This window comes from Pseudopodoces humilis, chromosome 4 (genome assembly GCF_049639895.1).
Source record: "Pseudopodoces humilis isolate 2021_Gansu_Grassland_sample_001 chromosome 4, ASM4963989v1, whole genome shotgun sequence".
Classification (NCBI taxonomy): Eukaryota; Metazoa; Chordata; class Aves; order Passeriformes; family Paridae; genus Pseudopodoces; species Pseudopodoces humilis.
In genome coordinates, this window is record NC_142203.1 from 29,609,415 (window position 1) to 29,623,210 (window position 13,796).

At 44.4% G+C, this 13,796-nt stretch overlaps 1 protein-coding gene across 1 annotated transcript in view; it reads left to right on the forward strand.

Moving 5' to 3' along the window:
* Positions 1 to 2,365: 2,365 nt before the first annotated feature.
* ELP1 (elongator acetyltransferase complex subunit 1) overlaps positions 2,366 to 13,796 on the forward strand; it is a 36,340-nt gene continuing 24,909 nt past the window's right edge. The window contains exons 1-12 of the mRNA XM_014258727.2: positions 2,366 to 2,601; positions 3,689 to 3,841; positions 5,421 to 5,502; positions 7,415 to 7,495; positions 7,851 to 7,936; positions 8,485 to 8,584; positions 9,463 to 9,553; positions 10,377 to 10,500; positions 11,113 to 11,203; positions 12,260 to 12,490; positions 12,750 to 12,920; positions 13,529 to 13,628. Coding sequence (XP_014114202.2) covers positions 2,452 to 2,601; positions 3,689 to 3,841; positions 5,421 to 5,502; positions 7,415 to 7,495; positions 7,851 to 7,936; positions 8,485 to 8,584; positions 9,463 to 9,553; positions 10,377 to 10,500; positions 11,113 to 11,203; positions 12,260 to 12,490; positions 12,750 to 12,920; positions 13,529 to 13,628 — 1,460 coding nt within the window. The 5' untranslated portion in view covers positions 2,366 to 2,451. The remainder of the gene's footprint in view (positions 2,602 to 3,688; positions 3,842 to 5,420; positions 5,503 to 7,414; positions 7,496 to 7,850; positions 7,937 to 8,484; positions 8,585 to 9,462; positions 9,554 to 10,376; positions 10,501 to 11,112; positions 11,204 to 12,259; positions 12,491 to 12,749; positions 12,921 to 13,528; positions 13,629 to 13,796) is intronic.

Consider the following 13,796-nt stretch of genomic DNA (forward strand, 5'->3'; position numbering starts at 1 on the left):
GCGGCGGGGACGGGGCGGCGGAGCGAGAGGGCAGCGCGGTGTGGGACGTCAGCTGCAGCCGCGGGAAAAATAACAACAACAACAATATAGGGTATTTCAGACGGGTTTCGGGAAGAAAATGATTTTTCAAGGTGATGTGACCCGCGGAAAGCAAGCAGGCAGAGGGGCACCTCTCGTGAGCTAGACGGGACCAGCAAGTGCCATCTGCCATGAGAGGACTTCTCTCCAGAGCTGCAAAACCACCGAGTGGTGGATGCAGACGTGCTGCGAGAGCCGCGGCTGTACTGTCAGCTGGGGCAACTCAGCTCAGTCAAGCGCATTTCACAGGGTAAAATGGTGACTTGGGACACTGGAGGCTGATAGGATCAAGCTGCGCCAAAGGAAGAAGCCTCTGGAAAAGGTACTGCGAGGAATAGGGGTGGCAGACCACCCTAAGGAACTAGGGCAGGTCTTGGGGGCACAGGGAACGAGGTGCACAGCACAGCCAGGTTCATGAGCTCTCTGACAGCTGCCTTTCATCCTACCAGTGCAGCCAGGCACTGCTGGCCTTGGCAGGTGCTGTACTGGCCTGGGGAGGCACTTCTTATGCCTTTGTCCCAAGAATAAGGAATCTGGGTGGCTTTGATTTTCCTCATGTGCAATGATAGCTGTGGCTTTTCCACTGGTCTCTAAAAATACCCCTCTCTGAGTTTAGCAAGTTTTATTGAGTTTTATTACTGACTTTAGCCAAGTTTAATACCAGAACAGCAAAAAGCAAACCTGTCCAGCTGTCTAAATAGCCCATCTTTGCACTGGCTTAAAATGCCAAACTGTAGAGCACATTAAGCTGATTACAGCATACAAAATTTACAGATTGCCATAGACAAAACAAATTTATCTCAAATTGGTCTTTTCTTGGTATTTGGCCATTAGACTGGATCACAGAATCACAAAGAATCACAGAATTGTTAGGGTGGTAAGTGATCTCTGGAGACCATCTAGTCCAACCATCCCTGCCAAGGGAGGATCACCTAGAGCAGAATGCATTGAGGATTTTGATGTCTCCGGAGGCAGAAACTCCACAACCTCCCTGGGCAGCCTGTTCCAACTTCCTCTGCCAACTTCAACGTAAAGAAGTTCTTCCTCATGCTGAGGTGGAAGTTCTTGTGTTTTATTTATGGCCATTTCTCCTCATCCTGTCACTGGGCACCACTGAAAAGAGTCTGGCACCATCTTCTTGGCACCTGCCTTTTAAATATTTGTATGTTTGATGAGGTCTCCTCTCAGTCTTCTCTGGACTAAAAAGGCCAAGCTCCCACAGTCTCTCCTCATAAGAGAGAAGCTCCAATCCCCAAATCATCTTTGTCACCTCCACTGGACCTTCTCCAATAGCTCGTCTTTCTTAAATGTCATCAGTACTGACTGATGGGAGTAAAGCTCCACTAGGAAAAGGGGGAAGTGTGAAGGGTATAACTGTGGTTGCAAGAAGTCCTTCTTCCCCCTGAAGGCTGAACTACCTTCTCCCCCTCTGTCACAACTGGAGGGACGTGGCAGAGTGTGACAGAAGCCGTGGCATCATGGCAGCACTAACCTATGTGAAGGCTTGCCTGTAAGTGCCTTAGAAGTCTCAGCTGGAGTTCTTCAGCTGGTTAGTGCACAAATGACTCCAAAAGAATCATTCTCCTCCCACTGTCATCCCACTGACTCTGGCAAGGTTGCACATCGTGTGCTGTATCCAGTTCTGGGCCACTCACTCTGAAAAGGACATTGATGTGCTGGAGCATGTTCAGAGAAGGAAACAAGGATCTCGGAAGGACCAGAAAACATATCTTATGAGAACTGGCTGAGGGAGCTGGGGTTGTTTAGTCTCCAGAGGAGGAGGCTCAGGGTGACCCCATCACCCTCCAGAGCTCCTGAAAGGAGGGTGAAGTGAGGTGGGGTCGGTCTCTCCTGCCGTGCCTGCAGTGAGGGGACAAGAGGAAATAGCCTTAATCTGAGACACGGGACATTCAGATTAGACATTAGGAAAAAAAGTATCACTGTCAGGGTGCTCAGGCACTGGAACAGGTTTCCCTGGGAGGCGGTGGAGTCCCCCATGCCTTGTGTTTAACCATCTGGATCTGGAGATGTGGTTTAAAGGTTACAGTGGCAGTGCTGGGGGAAATGGTTGGACTGGGTGACCTTAAAGCTCTCCTCCAGACACGGTGATTCTGTTATTTGTGCAGGCTCACAGGGAGCTGAGCTGCTGAGGACAAGCAGCGCTGGACTTCCCGACTCAACCGCGGCCGCCCTCAGCGCGGCGCTCCCGCAGTGCCCGGGGAGGGAAGGAGGGCCCGCGCTCCGCCCTGCGCGAGCGACACCGCGCAAGGCGCCTGCGCCCGCCCGCCCGCGCTGCACGACATGGCGGCGCTCTGAGGGCTGCAGCTCCCGGCCTCCATCGCTGCCCGGCCTCCATCGCTCGCTTCCTCCGCCATGAGGAACCTGCGGCTGCTGCGGGCCGGTGGGTGCCGCTCCACCGCCGCCACGGGCAGCCCGCAATGCTTCTGCCTCGGCGCCGAGCCCGGCGTGGTTCTCGTGGGCTCCCAGTACGGGCTCGTGGAGCTGCGCCCCGCCGGGGACTCGGTGAGAGCCGCGGCTGCGGGGCAGGGTTCTGGGGCTTGCCGGCGTGTTGGGGTCGGCTTCGGTTGCAAAGCTGGATTGAAGCGTTTGTGCCTCCGCCAGCGGGAGCTCGCCGGGAACTCGTCTCCTGATGCGGCTCCCCTTTCGCCGCGCTGTCTGCGGGTTCTTGGACCCTCCTGCTGCTCCCCGCCGCCGCTTGCTGCTTTCTCACGGCCCCGTGGAAGCCGCTGCTGGGTGATCTTGGTGGCTGAAGATGCTTTTTGTGCTTCTAAAATACTAAATCTGCCTTTTTAAGAGCGTGGCTGTGTTAGACGCCTGTCATTCACGTGGTTTAGTCTTAAGCACGACCTGGCGAACTGTTGCATCCGGACAAGTTCACAAAACAGAGCCAAGCAGGCAAAGAGATAGTGAAGAGTACAAGAGGAAGTTTTCGGAACTTTGCACTAGGGGGGGGAAAACCCCAACATTCCGCTAAAGTTATAAAATGCTACTGACTTAAGAATTCCTGGGTTAGAGCGGGGTTGCTTTCTTCTCAATGCAACTCTGAAGTATCTAACTTCTTCAGTACATTTAGTTCTGAAATTAACTGACAAAAAAACTTTGGGGCTTTCCAGGAATTTAATTTTCAGAGATTGCTGTGCCCTTAACCATCCAAATGATTTTCCTTAGAAATTGTTATATGCTGTGTCTAAGAAGTCTGCATGCTCCATTAAGAGCAGTGGGACACTTTAAGCACCCACCCATGCACCTCTTAATGTTGATACTGTGGTGAAGTATGAAAAGGGTGTTGTAAGACAATTAGCAGGGCAAATTGGAAGTTGTGTATTGTTTGCTTCCATGTGTGAGTTTTCTCATTTTCTTCTATCACCTTTACCCTAAGAGGATCTTCACGGTTTCCTATGGATAAGTGAAGATAAGTACTTGCAAGCTGGCTTTTTTTATGGTGCCTTTCACACACTCTCTTCTACTGTCTAATGCTTTTTGTAACTGCAGTAGAATAAAATATACCTATGACTTTACTCTGTCATTTCTGCAAAAATCCCAGTGAGGTGGTATGTAATTAGTAAATCATTGGCCTTTCTCTATCAAGGTGTCAAGAGAAGTCTCCCTGACTGTGGATGGGTTCTTGCCTGAAGATGGAAGTGGCTGCATTGTGGGTGTCGAAGATCTTCCAGAGCAGGAGAGTGTGTGTGTTGCTACAGCAGCTGGAGACATCCTACTCTGCAATCTGAGCACAAAACAGGTAACGTGGCAGGAAAGACTCAACAGTACTGAGGAAATTCAGAGAAAAGAGTAACACTTACAATTTCTTTAGGAGCCAATTGTGCACTCATTGCATACTGAGCTGTGGCTAGTCTCCATTCTCTGGGCAGACAAGCTGATTTTTGTGGTAGCCTTGAGAATGACTAAAGACAGAACGTATACTTTGTAAAAGAACTGGAATTGAAATGACAGTTTGCTTGTCCACAGCCTGGATCCTCTAAAGTTTGATGAGTGAGCTCCCAGCAGAAAAGGATCTGCGGGAGAGTCTTACAGAAGCAGGATATTGCTGAGACTAGGTAAAGAATGAAGTAATCAATTCATAATTCACAGTGTAGCTACCGTTTTATCCATTGATACATGTTGACATGATGTAGGCTATGGCAGAAACTGAGATACTTGCTTTCTGTGTCAGATTTTTATCATCTTCAGCAGGACACTTAAACACCACAACAGCACCCTCTGAATCAGCTCCCACAATACCAGTCCAACAGTGTAGGTTTAAGTGGGCATGAGATGATAGTGCTCTGTCTGAGTTAGCTGTAAAATTGTGGTTATTTGTAGCGTGTCTGCTTTGGTTCATGCTTGCACATGATTTGCAGATACCACTTAAATATGCAATTAGCTGTGTCTGAAAAATGTGTCCTGTAGTGCAACTTACAACATGTCATAAGGAAATGGGAATTATCAGAGTTGTGATAAGGAGACTTTTTTTGCAGTGGTAGATGCATCAGAGAACAGGCTTAACTTCAGATTCTTTATTTTATGGTATTTTGGCTTACTGTTCCAGTTTTTTGTGTTACTTTCTAGTCTTCTCTTGGCGCAGTCTGAGCACCAAGAAGGAGGTCTGGAAGATTCCTCTGCTTATTCTGAAACCCTCTCTATGTGAGTGATAGTTACTCTGTTGACCAGTGCCCAGTCTCACTTTTCTTACCTGAAAAGCCTAATTCCTCGAATGGCATCTTGCTGTTTATCACAATGAGTCATGTATTTGTTGTTCTGTTCCATGCCTTTTGCAAATCAGGTTAACCATGCGTAACAAAAGCTCTGCCTACTGCTATTCCTTGCTTATGATGGCCCAGTAAAACTAGCCCAATTTTCCACAAACTTTGACATTGACATGCAGTTACACACAGTTGTCAAGGTCAGCATACACAAGCTGGTCAGAGTTTACCTTTTGGAATTCTCTAGGTAAGAATCATTATTTCTGTGTTCTGTTACTAAAGAGTATTTACCAAGGTAATCACAGGCCCTGTCAGGCCATATTAGTATTGACAGAGTATGTGCTGACATAAGACTGAGAGTTGCAGAATAAAGCTCTTTGTAAAACTATGTATGCAGGGAATATCTTAGACTCCGCATTACCTGAGTTCTCATTCATAAACATCCTGGAACCATTTTTAGTCAGAAATGTTTCTTTTGTTTAGTTGAACACAAAGTGTAAAGTTAGACTTTTGACTTTTCCAAGTAGGAGGCAATTTTCTTTTGCCTTGGTGACTGCTTGCATTTGTGCTGGGATAGTGCTGCACTCATGTTTCTGTGATCTTATTTTGGTCTTGCAGGTGGAATGTGTTGGAAGTGTGGACAGCGGTCTGAGTATCATGAACTGGAGTCCTGACCAAGAGCTTGTTTTGCTTGCAACAGGTATCAACAACAGCCGTAAGATTTCTGCCTGTAAGAGTGAAACTCTACGGCCAAAGCACAAAACGTAACTTAGATCAAGAGAGAGAAAGAAAAAATTACAAAATTGGGACTAGGACTTAAAGTGGAAGAAACTCTACGAGATCCTATACATTAGTTTTCATTTCATGATTCATAAGGTGGTTCAGAGATCCAAGAAAAAATTGGTTAGGCCCAAAAAGCTGCTTTGTGGAAGAGTTTTTAGTCCCTAAAATCTTCCCAGGTTGTACCTTTGATCTTGCCTCAAAAACATAAAGAATTCTTTATATCACCACTTGACTTCTTAGTAACAAAAACTGTTTCTTGGCCTTTGGTAGGACAAGTATGTGTCACAAGCCCTAATTAACTACCGGTGTGACTCACCTAGAAAATAAAATTAGCCTCAGGCAAAACAGAATTATAGAGTGCTTGAGACTGAAAGGGAACTCTGGAGATCACCTCTTCCAACCACCATGCTCAATGTGTGTTACGCAGAGCAAGTTGTTGGGGGATTGTGCCCAGTTAGGTTTGAGACCCCACAACCCCTGTGGGCATCCTGTTTCTATTTGTAACTGCCCTCAGAGTAAAAAAAAAAATGAAACTTTTCTTAGGTTTTAAGGGAATTTTCTGTATTTTTTTTGTGCCCGTTGTCTCCTGTGCTGTCCCTCAGCACTACAAACAATGTGGCTATGTTTTCTTTACTGTACCCCATCTTCCACATAATATGCATAATATTTACACACACGACATTCCCCTGATGCCTGAGTAGTTTGGCTTGTCTCAGCCTCTCACGTGACAGATTTTTCAAGCCTTTAATCATCCTTTTGACTCTTTGCAAGACTCATTCCAGTATGTCCTTGTCTGTCTTGCACTAGGAAGCCCAGAAATGGAGTCACCATTCAGTGTGTCTCACCAGCACTGAGTAGAGGAACAAGATCACCTCCCAAAAACTGCTGGCAGCGCTCCTGATGCAGCCAGGATGCTGTTGTCCACCTGTGCAGCAGGGCATACTGCTAGCTATTTCAACTTCGTGCCACAGGAAACATAGTTTATGTTTCTTTGCTAAGCTGCTCTCCAGCCCCTTGGTTCCCAGTCTGTCTTAGTGCCTGAGATTATTTTTTCCCATATGCAGGACGTGACATTTTTTCTTGTTGAGCTTTATGAAGTTCATAAGTTTTGATGAAGCCCATCTTGCCTACATGACAGAGTCCCTGTGGACAGCAGCACTACCTTCTGCTGTTCTTGCTGCTTCTCCCAGTTCTGTGTCAACTACGAATTTGCTGCGGGTCCCATGCTTCAGGTCATTAAAGAAAATGTTAATCATTGCCCCTAGTATCCGGGGGCATGCCAGTGACTGACTTCAGGCTGCATTTAATGAAAGTGCTAGCAAGCTTTTGAGCTTGGTAGTTCAGCTGGTTTTCACTGCCCTTTTATCTAACCCATACTTCGTGCATTTGTCTGCGGTGATGTCGTGGCACACAGCATCAAAAGCTTTATTAGAGTCAAGATAAATCACCATTCTCCCCATATTCACAAGCTGGTCATTTCATTGTAAGAGGTTATCAGGATGGTATGATTTCCTTTTCATAAATCCATGGTGACTGTTCCCAGTTTCCTTCTTGTCCTTCATGTCTCAAGAGAAAAGGAACTGGGTACTTGTTTGGAAGGTGAAAAAAACTTACTAAGCTTAGGCCAGGAAGCATTTTTTTGAGGAGAAAAATTTCCAAGTGTTCTGTTTGAGTTTGAGATTTCATGCTTTAAAGGTTGTGTTCTCTCTAGTACCATGTTTTCTATATTCAGGTCCATGGTAGAACAACAGGAGCACACAGGAGAATAGTTGAGTTTTTATTTGCTGCAGATACCGTTACCAATACTGTATTTAATATCTGCCCTGCAGGTCAGCAGACACTCATCATGATGACAAGGGATTTTGAGCCAATTACAGAGAAGCAAATCCACCAAGATGAGTTTGGAGAAGGTGAGAGGTACACAGAAATGAAGTTGCCCTAGCTGATGTAATTGGTATGTTGTAAGCATGTGGAAAGTCAGGAAATGGATCTCTGAGGACTTACGACTCCAGAAGAAATTTTATTTAGATTATAATGCTACTGGACAGCTGAAGGGTAAAGTCAGTATTGTAACTTGTCAGCATAAATTCAAGTAAGTTCCATGTACCAGAGTACTTTATAGACTACATAACTTCCCAGCAGGTTTTTAGAATAAAATTTGGGGAGAAGATGTGGGTTGCGTGAGGCTGTGGTTGTGTTACATAGTGCAGAGTAGTTAAGGTATTATCTGTAAATCTTCCACTACAAGGATTATTTCTTCTTCAGGAAAGTTTGTTGCTCTTGGCTGGGGTAAAAAGGAGACACAGTTCCATGGATCAGAAGGAAAACAGGCAGCACATCGCAAACAGACGGTATTATACTGCTTTTTTTGTGTCAAGCTGATGCTCTGTCAGGGAAACCATGCATAAAGAGAGTTTCTGTTATTCCTGTGGAATCAATTTGCAACCACCTTTCTGGTAGTTCTCTTCATAGGCTGCTTCTGTCTCTTTCTGTGTTGTCTGAAATCATGCATTTTTATCTTCCCTTGAATTCAAGAAGGCATCAGGGAGTACTTACTGCTTCTCAGACAGAGCTCTAGATAAGATTTGCAGCCATCCCAGCATCAATCATCATCAAATCTCAATTCACCGTGTGTCCAGATTACGCACTGCTGTCTATAGCGTGTGATCATGTGAAGAGACAGTCATATGCACTTGAAGGAGGAGCAGACTGAATTAAATAGTTTTAATTCTAGTGTTTCCTAAAACAATATTTTGAATAATGAGTTTTTAACTTACTAGTCTTGGCACTTTTTAATCGGTGGATTTCATCCTGAGGCTCTTGAAAGAGCAGTCTGTTTAGACAAAGACAGCAGTTGCCTTCCCAAGCTTTGATGCAACTTTCTTTTGTGTGACTTTAGGAGGTGTTGCCAGCATCAGCCTGGGATGATGGCAGGCCTCGGGTGACATGGAGAGGAGACGGGCAGTTTGTTGCAGTGAGTGCTGTCTGTCCAGAGACAGGTAAGGCACCAAGCTTGTTTGAAAAACCAGCACATGTAAAGGGCTTCTTAAGCAGAATCTAGGTGAGGCAAGAACTATTTGTGATCTGTTGGCCAGTTAAAGCAAGGGTGAGCTGAGCTATTTAATTGCCCTTTTCTCTGCTCTGACGTTCTCAGCGCCATTTTATAGACATGATATTTGGAATACTTTCTTTGCGGTTTGGTGTCCAGTTCAGTGAGGCACCAGGAGAGAGTACTACTTTATAGTTACTATCTGAACTGTTTCTTTCACCTGCTCAAGCTTTAAACAATACCTGCTAGACTCTCAACACCAAATGGATTAATCTGTTTGGTTCATATACCCACTGTCACTCATACTAGAGTTTAGCCTTGCACACTTTTTTTAAATACTGGTGATACTTTTGCCTTGGTTTTGCCCTGAAGTCAGAGAGGTGATGAGCTTATGCATTACTTCTAAGACTGTAATTGATGTTTTCCATGATAAATACTACTTTTTGAGCAGTTTAAATGTGTTAGGTCAACATATTGGACGACATAAACCACACTGCTCTTCCACATGTTTGGGGTTTTACCTTCAGTACTTCAGATTAGGGAGGATTGTAAATTTATAGCAAGATTTTAACATTTCTGTGGTGATAGCTGGAGGGGGAAATTATTATGACTGAACTACATCAGACTGAAATTCCTGACACAGTTCCTTTAGTCACTTGGTTACTATAGGAGAACAGCCTGACACAGAGTAAGTTCTTAGCCCTTAAGGTGTACAAGAGAAATCTTCTTTTTACACATCTGCATTAAAATTTGCTACCCTCATAACAGTAGGAAAGTTTCTTCCTAGTGCTTTCTTAGACCTTTGTCTTATTGATTTCTCACCCTTAGGTGCTCGGAAGGTCCGGGTATGGAGCAGAGAGCTTGTGCTGCAGTCAACAAGTGAGCCTATCTCGGGATTAGAACAAGCACTGTCATGGAAGTGAGTAGTACCACAGTCTGCATGCCGACAGCAGTGTTGCTTGTATTCCCTGGTCACAGTCTTTGATCAGAATCATTTTAATTTCTTCAGCCTTTTTTTTATTTTTCCCAGAACTTGAAGAAATTTGCCCTCTGATTCAGCATGAGGAAGAGTAGCCCTCTAAACCCTGAAAATCCCAATACTTGCATCACAAGTTGGAAGAAGGGGTAGATTCTTTGCATATAGTCAGTGTCAAGTGGATTTGGGCTCAGTATAAAAAGAAATACTACAGGTTGTTGCTGTTGGACACGAAATAAGGAGCATGGATTCAGTTCCACAGCAGGAGGATCATCAGAAGGTTTTTGTTTAGAACTTTCCGGCCCCTTTTATAAGGTGTTCCAATACAGGTTTAACATGATTGGTAAAGGGAACAACACCTGTCTAGTCCCATTGGTGGAATAAGAGAAAACACTCTCAGCACAGCTGTACAGAATTGTTTTGAGAAAACCAAGTTATTTACAGAAATGGTCCTTGAGAGAGAATTGTTCTCAAGAGACTTTCCTTTGGAAACAGATGAGCCATTGACAGGCTGAAAACTCTCTCAGACTCAGAAAATCAGGTCCACAATGGGTTCCTTTCCTAGTGCTGACATTTATCTGGTCACCTGTGGATATCATAAGCTCTGATCTGTGATGGACCTATGACTGTCTGAGCAGTGCTGAGGAAAATACATCCTCTGCTGTCTTTTTCTTCGTGTCACTGGAAAAAAATGTGAGATGACTGGGGTTTAAAATGACAGTTAGTGATTGTGTAAGGAATTAATTTTCATTTGACTCTTTTTAAGGCCCTCAGGAAATCTGATAGCATCTACACAAGAAAAACCCAACAGACATGATGTGGTTTTTCTGGAAAAGAATGGACTTCTTCATGGAGAATTCACCCTCCCTTTCCAAAAAGGGCAGGTCAAAGTAAGTTTTTTGTCTGGGCTTCTTTGATGAGAGTGTAATGGAGTAGAGGATTAGATCTCTTCCAGTTCTAGAAAGAGGTTTTTAACCTAATACTTTGTGCTTATCCTAACGGGAAAAGTGACCTGAAAAGAGAACAACGAGGAAGCCTGTGGAGAAGATGCAATGCACTCTGGAAGCCCATTGTACAAAGACATGTAGTAAAGGATGATTGTAGCCATGGGGTACTTCTGGGCTCTATATACTTTATACTAGGCAAATGATTCAAAAGTACTTTTCAGTATGTCAGCCATTGCAAGAGTGAGGTTATATACCCACATTATCCCAAATAAGGGAGAAGCTATGCTAGGCCATTATTTCAGCTTCTGTGCGTGGATGCTGAGAGGTCTTTTGGCAGATGCTTCCTCACTGTCAAGGAAAGCAAAGAGAACACTGCTGTCATTTTTGTGGCCTCTTCATCTGTGGGCTCCTCAGGATGCCTTGTCAGGACCTTTGCGATACATGAGGGCTCTGTTTGTTTATTAACCAGCACACCTTTTGTTGTTGGAGCACCTCCTAGTCTTGTAAACTTTCTGGGAGCAAGAATATTGGTCAGAGCCATATTTGTTTCTGCAGGTTAATGAAATGCTTTGGAATGCAGATTCTACAATCCTGGCTATATGGCTGGAAGACCTGAAGGTGGAAAACTCCAACCCAAACACTTATGGTGAGAGCACTCCATAAGGCTCTGCCTCTTAATGTTTGCTTGTAAGTGTCCTTAGCAGTGGGTACTTACTTGGAGCACAGGAGATGCTGTGGAGGCTTACCAGTGGCTTTGAGACTGATGTGCTGGTGTCATGGTTTAACCACAGACAGCAGCCAAGCCCCACAGAGTTACTTGCCCACTTCTGCACCAGCAAGACGGGGGAGAGAATCAGGAGGGTAAAAGCTGAAAAACTCATTGGTTGAGATAATAACGGTTTACTATGAAAAAGCAAAAGCCACATGTGCCATAAAAAGCAAAGCAAGGAATTAATTCACCACATCCTATGGGCAGGCAGGTGTTCAACCATCTCCAGGACAGCCAGGCCCCATCATGTGTAATGGTTACTTGGGAAAAAAATGCTATCACTCCAAATATCCCCCTCTTCCTCCTTGTTCCTCTCACTTCATGTATGAAAACTCATATGTGTTCATGACCATGTTCAGATGCCACATGGTCTGAAATATCCCTTTAGTCAGCTGGTGTCATCTGTCCTGGTTCTGTCCCCTCCTCACCTATGCATCCCCAACTTCCTTGCCAGCTTGGCGTTAAAAAGACGTGAAAGACGTTAGTTCTCTGTAAGCCCAGCTTAGCAATAACTAAAACATCACTTATCCACCCTGTGTTCAGCACAAATCCAAAACACAGTCCTGTACTTGACACTGTGAAGAAAATTAACTACACCAGCCAAAATGAGCAGAACTGGTAGTTCAGCCTGAGTTCAAAGTATCTTCCAGGCTGCTGTAACTGGAAGTGGTACAAATGAAATACTAAACGTCTGAGCCCTTCATTAAACAAGGGTACCGTCTCACAGAGGTAGCTCAGTGAATTTTAGGATTGACTTCTACACAGTGTGTTATTTTCTTATGCTGTGTGTTGTATGACAGACTCATGGACTGAAGACTAGAAGTATTATTTTAATTGCACTTAACCCACCCCTAGGAAGGCCAGTGGTGGTTGGAAGCAGGGGTTTCAGCTAGATCTGAAATACTAGTCTGTTGTAACTATGTTTTTCTATAGTTCAGCTGTGGACCACAGGAAACTATCACTGGTACCTGAAGCAAAGTCTACACTTTGGTAACTTGAAGGAAAATCAGTTGGTTTCACTGCTGTGGGACCGAGAGAACTTGTACAGACTACATATACTCTGCCAGGACTGGCATTACCTCTTCTACGACTGGAATTGGACTACAGACCATGGGCTCGGGGAGAATAGTCAACATATGGCAAATGTGGCTGTTATAGATGGAGGTAAGCAGTGGGACAGCTTTTCAGCTCTAGGGTCGGAAAAGATGGGGAGACTTTTGTATTCAGTTCTTCTTTTAATTGTTTCTACAAAGCTTTTAGGGAGGGGTCCATGTAATTGATAGAAGCTTCAGGGGTAGCTTGTTGAAAATAACCAATAAGAGTACAGCAACCATTTTCCTGTAACATTATTTCTGCTTCTAATAAAGAATCCAGAAAGAGCTTAATTTAGGCATCTTGGATTTTCTTCTCTTTTCTTCCTCAGATAAAGTGCTTGTCACAGCCTTCCAGCATGCTGTGGTGCCTCCACCCATGTGTACCTATGAGCTCCACCTCCAACAGGCAGTTAATCAGGTTGCATTTCACACAGATCCCAAACATAGTGGGGACATGGCTGTCCTGGATGCTGATAACAGGATCTCTGTATACAGATATGGTGAGAGCATGTTTCAACCTCATTTAAAGAAACTTGTGTTCCTGAGAAAAGTACCTTGGGAGACTACTAAGGTGGTGGTCACTTAAATCTTTACACAAGACATAGTTCATTTAAGTGTGAGTTCAAGTTCTGTTCTAATTTCCAGTAGTTTGAGCGACATAGAAGCATTTTGGTGGTTCCTTGACTTTGTGAGAAGACCGTGCTTGGCACTTGACTATAGTCAAGTAATTCTTCTGGTAATATTCCCATGCCTAGCTTCAGCTTGATTGCAGCACATGGTGTCTTGCGTAAGCTGCTCTCATGGCATGATGCTGACTGTTACTGGGAAGTGTCTGGGAATCTGTGTGGGGCACCCAGCACTTCCCAAAGCAGTTCTATATATTGTGTTGTTAGGAAACAGCTGTTTCGTACTGCAATGTTGGAACATGACTCTCTTCCTCAAAGTGGGTGTTAATGACAATTACGTTTTGGCAGTACTAGTAGGAATGGCACTTCCTGACTTTTTTAATACTTTCATGTAGCATCTACTTTTTGATAAGTTTGAAGATGGAAGGGGCTCTCTTGGGAGGATCTCTAAATTCTGCTTTGTTCTGCTTTGTGTTTGCTAGGGCAGAGTACAGTGAATGACCCTTCTGTCAAGTTTGGAGCTGTGGGAGGAAATGGCTTTAAAGCAGCTGTGGAAACACCATACTTGGATAAAACCTACAGGTAATACAGAACTACTACAGCTATAGTAGGGAGAAGAAAGTTGTAGCTGACTGGATGTTTTTAGGGGTCATAGCTCTGACCACTTTTCTCAAGGTTTTTAAGAGGCTGTCAGATAAAATGGTTTCATTTTGTTGATACTGTGTCTTCAACTAGTGCTGAGAAATGCCC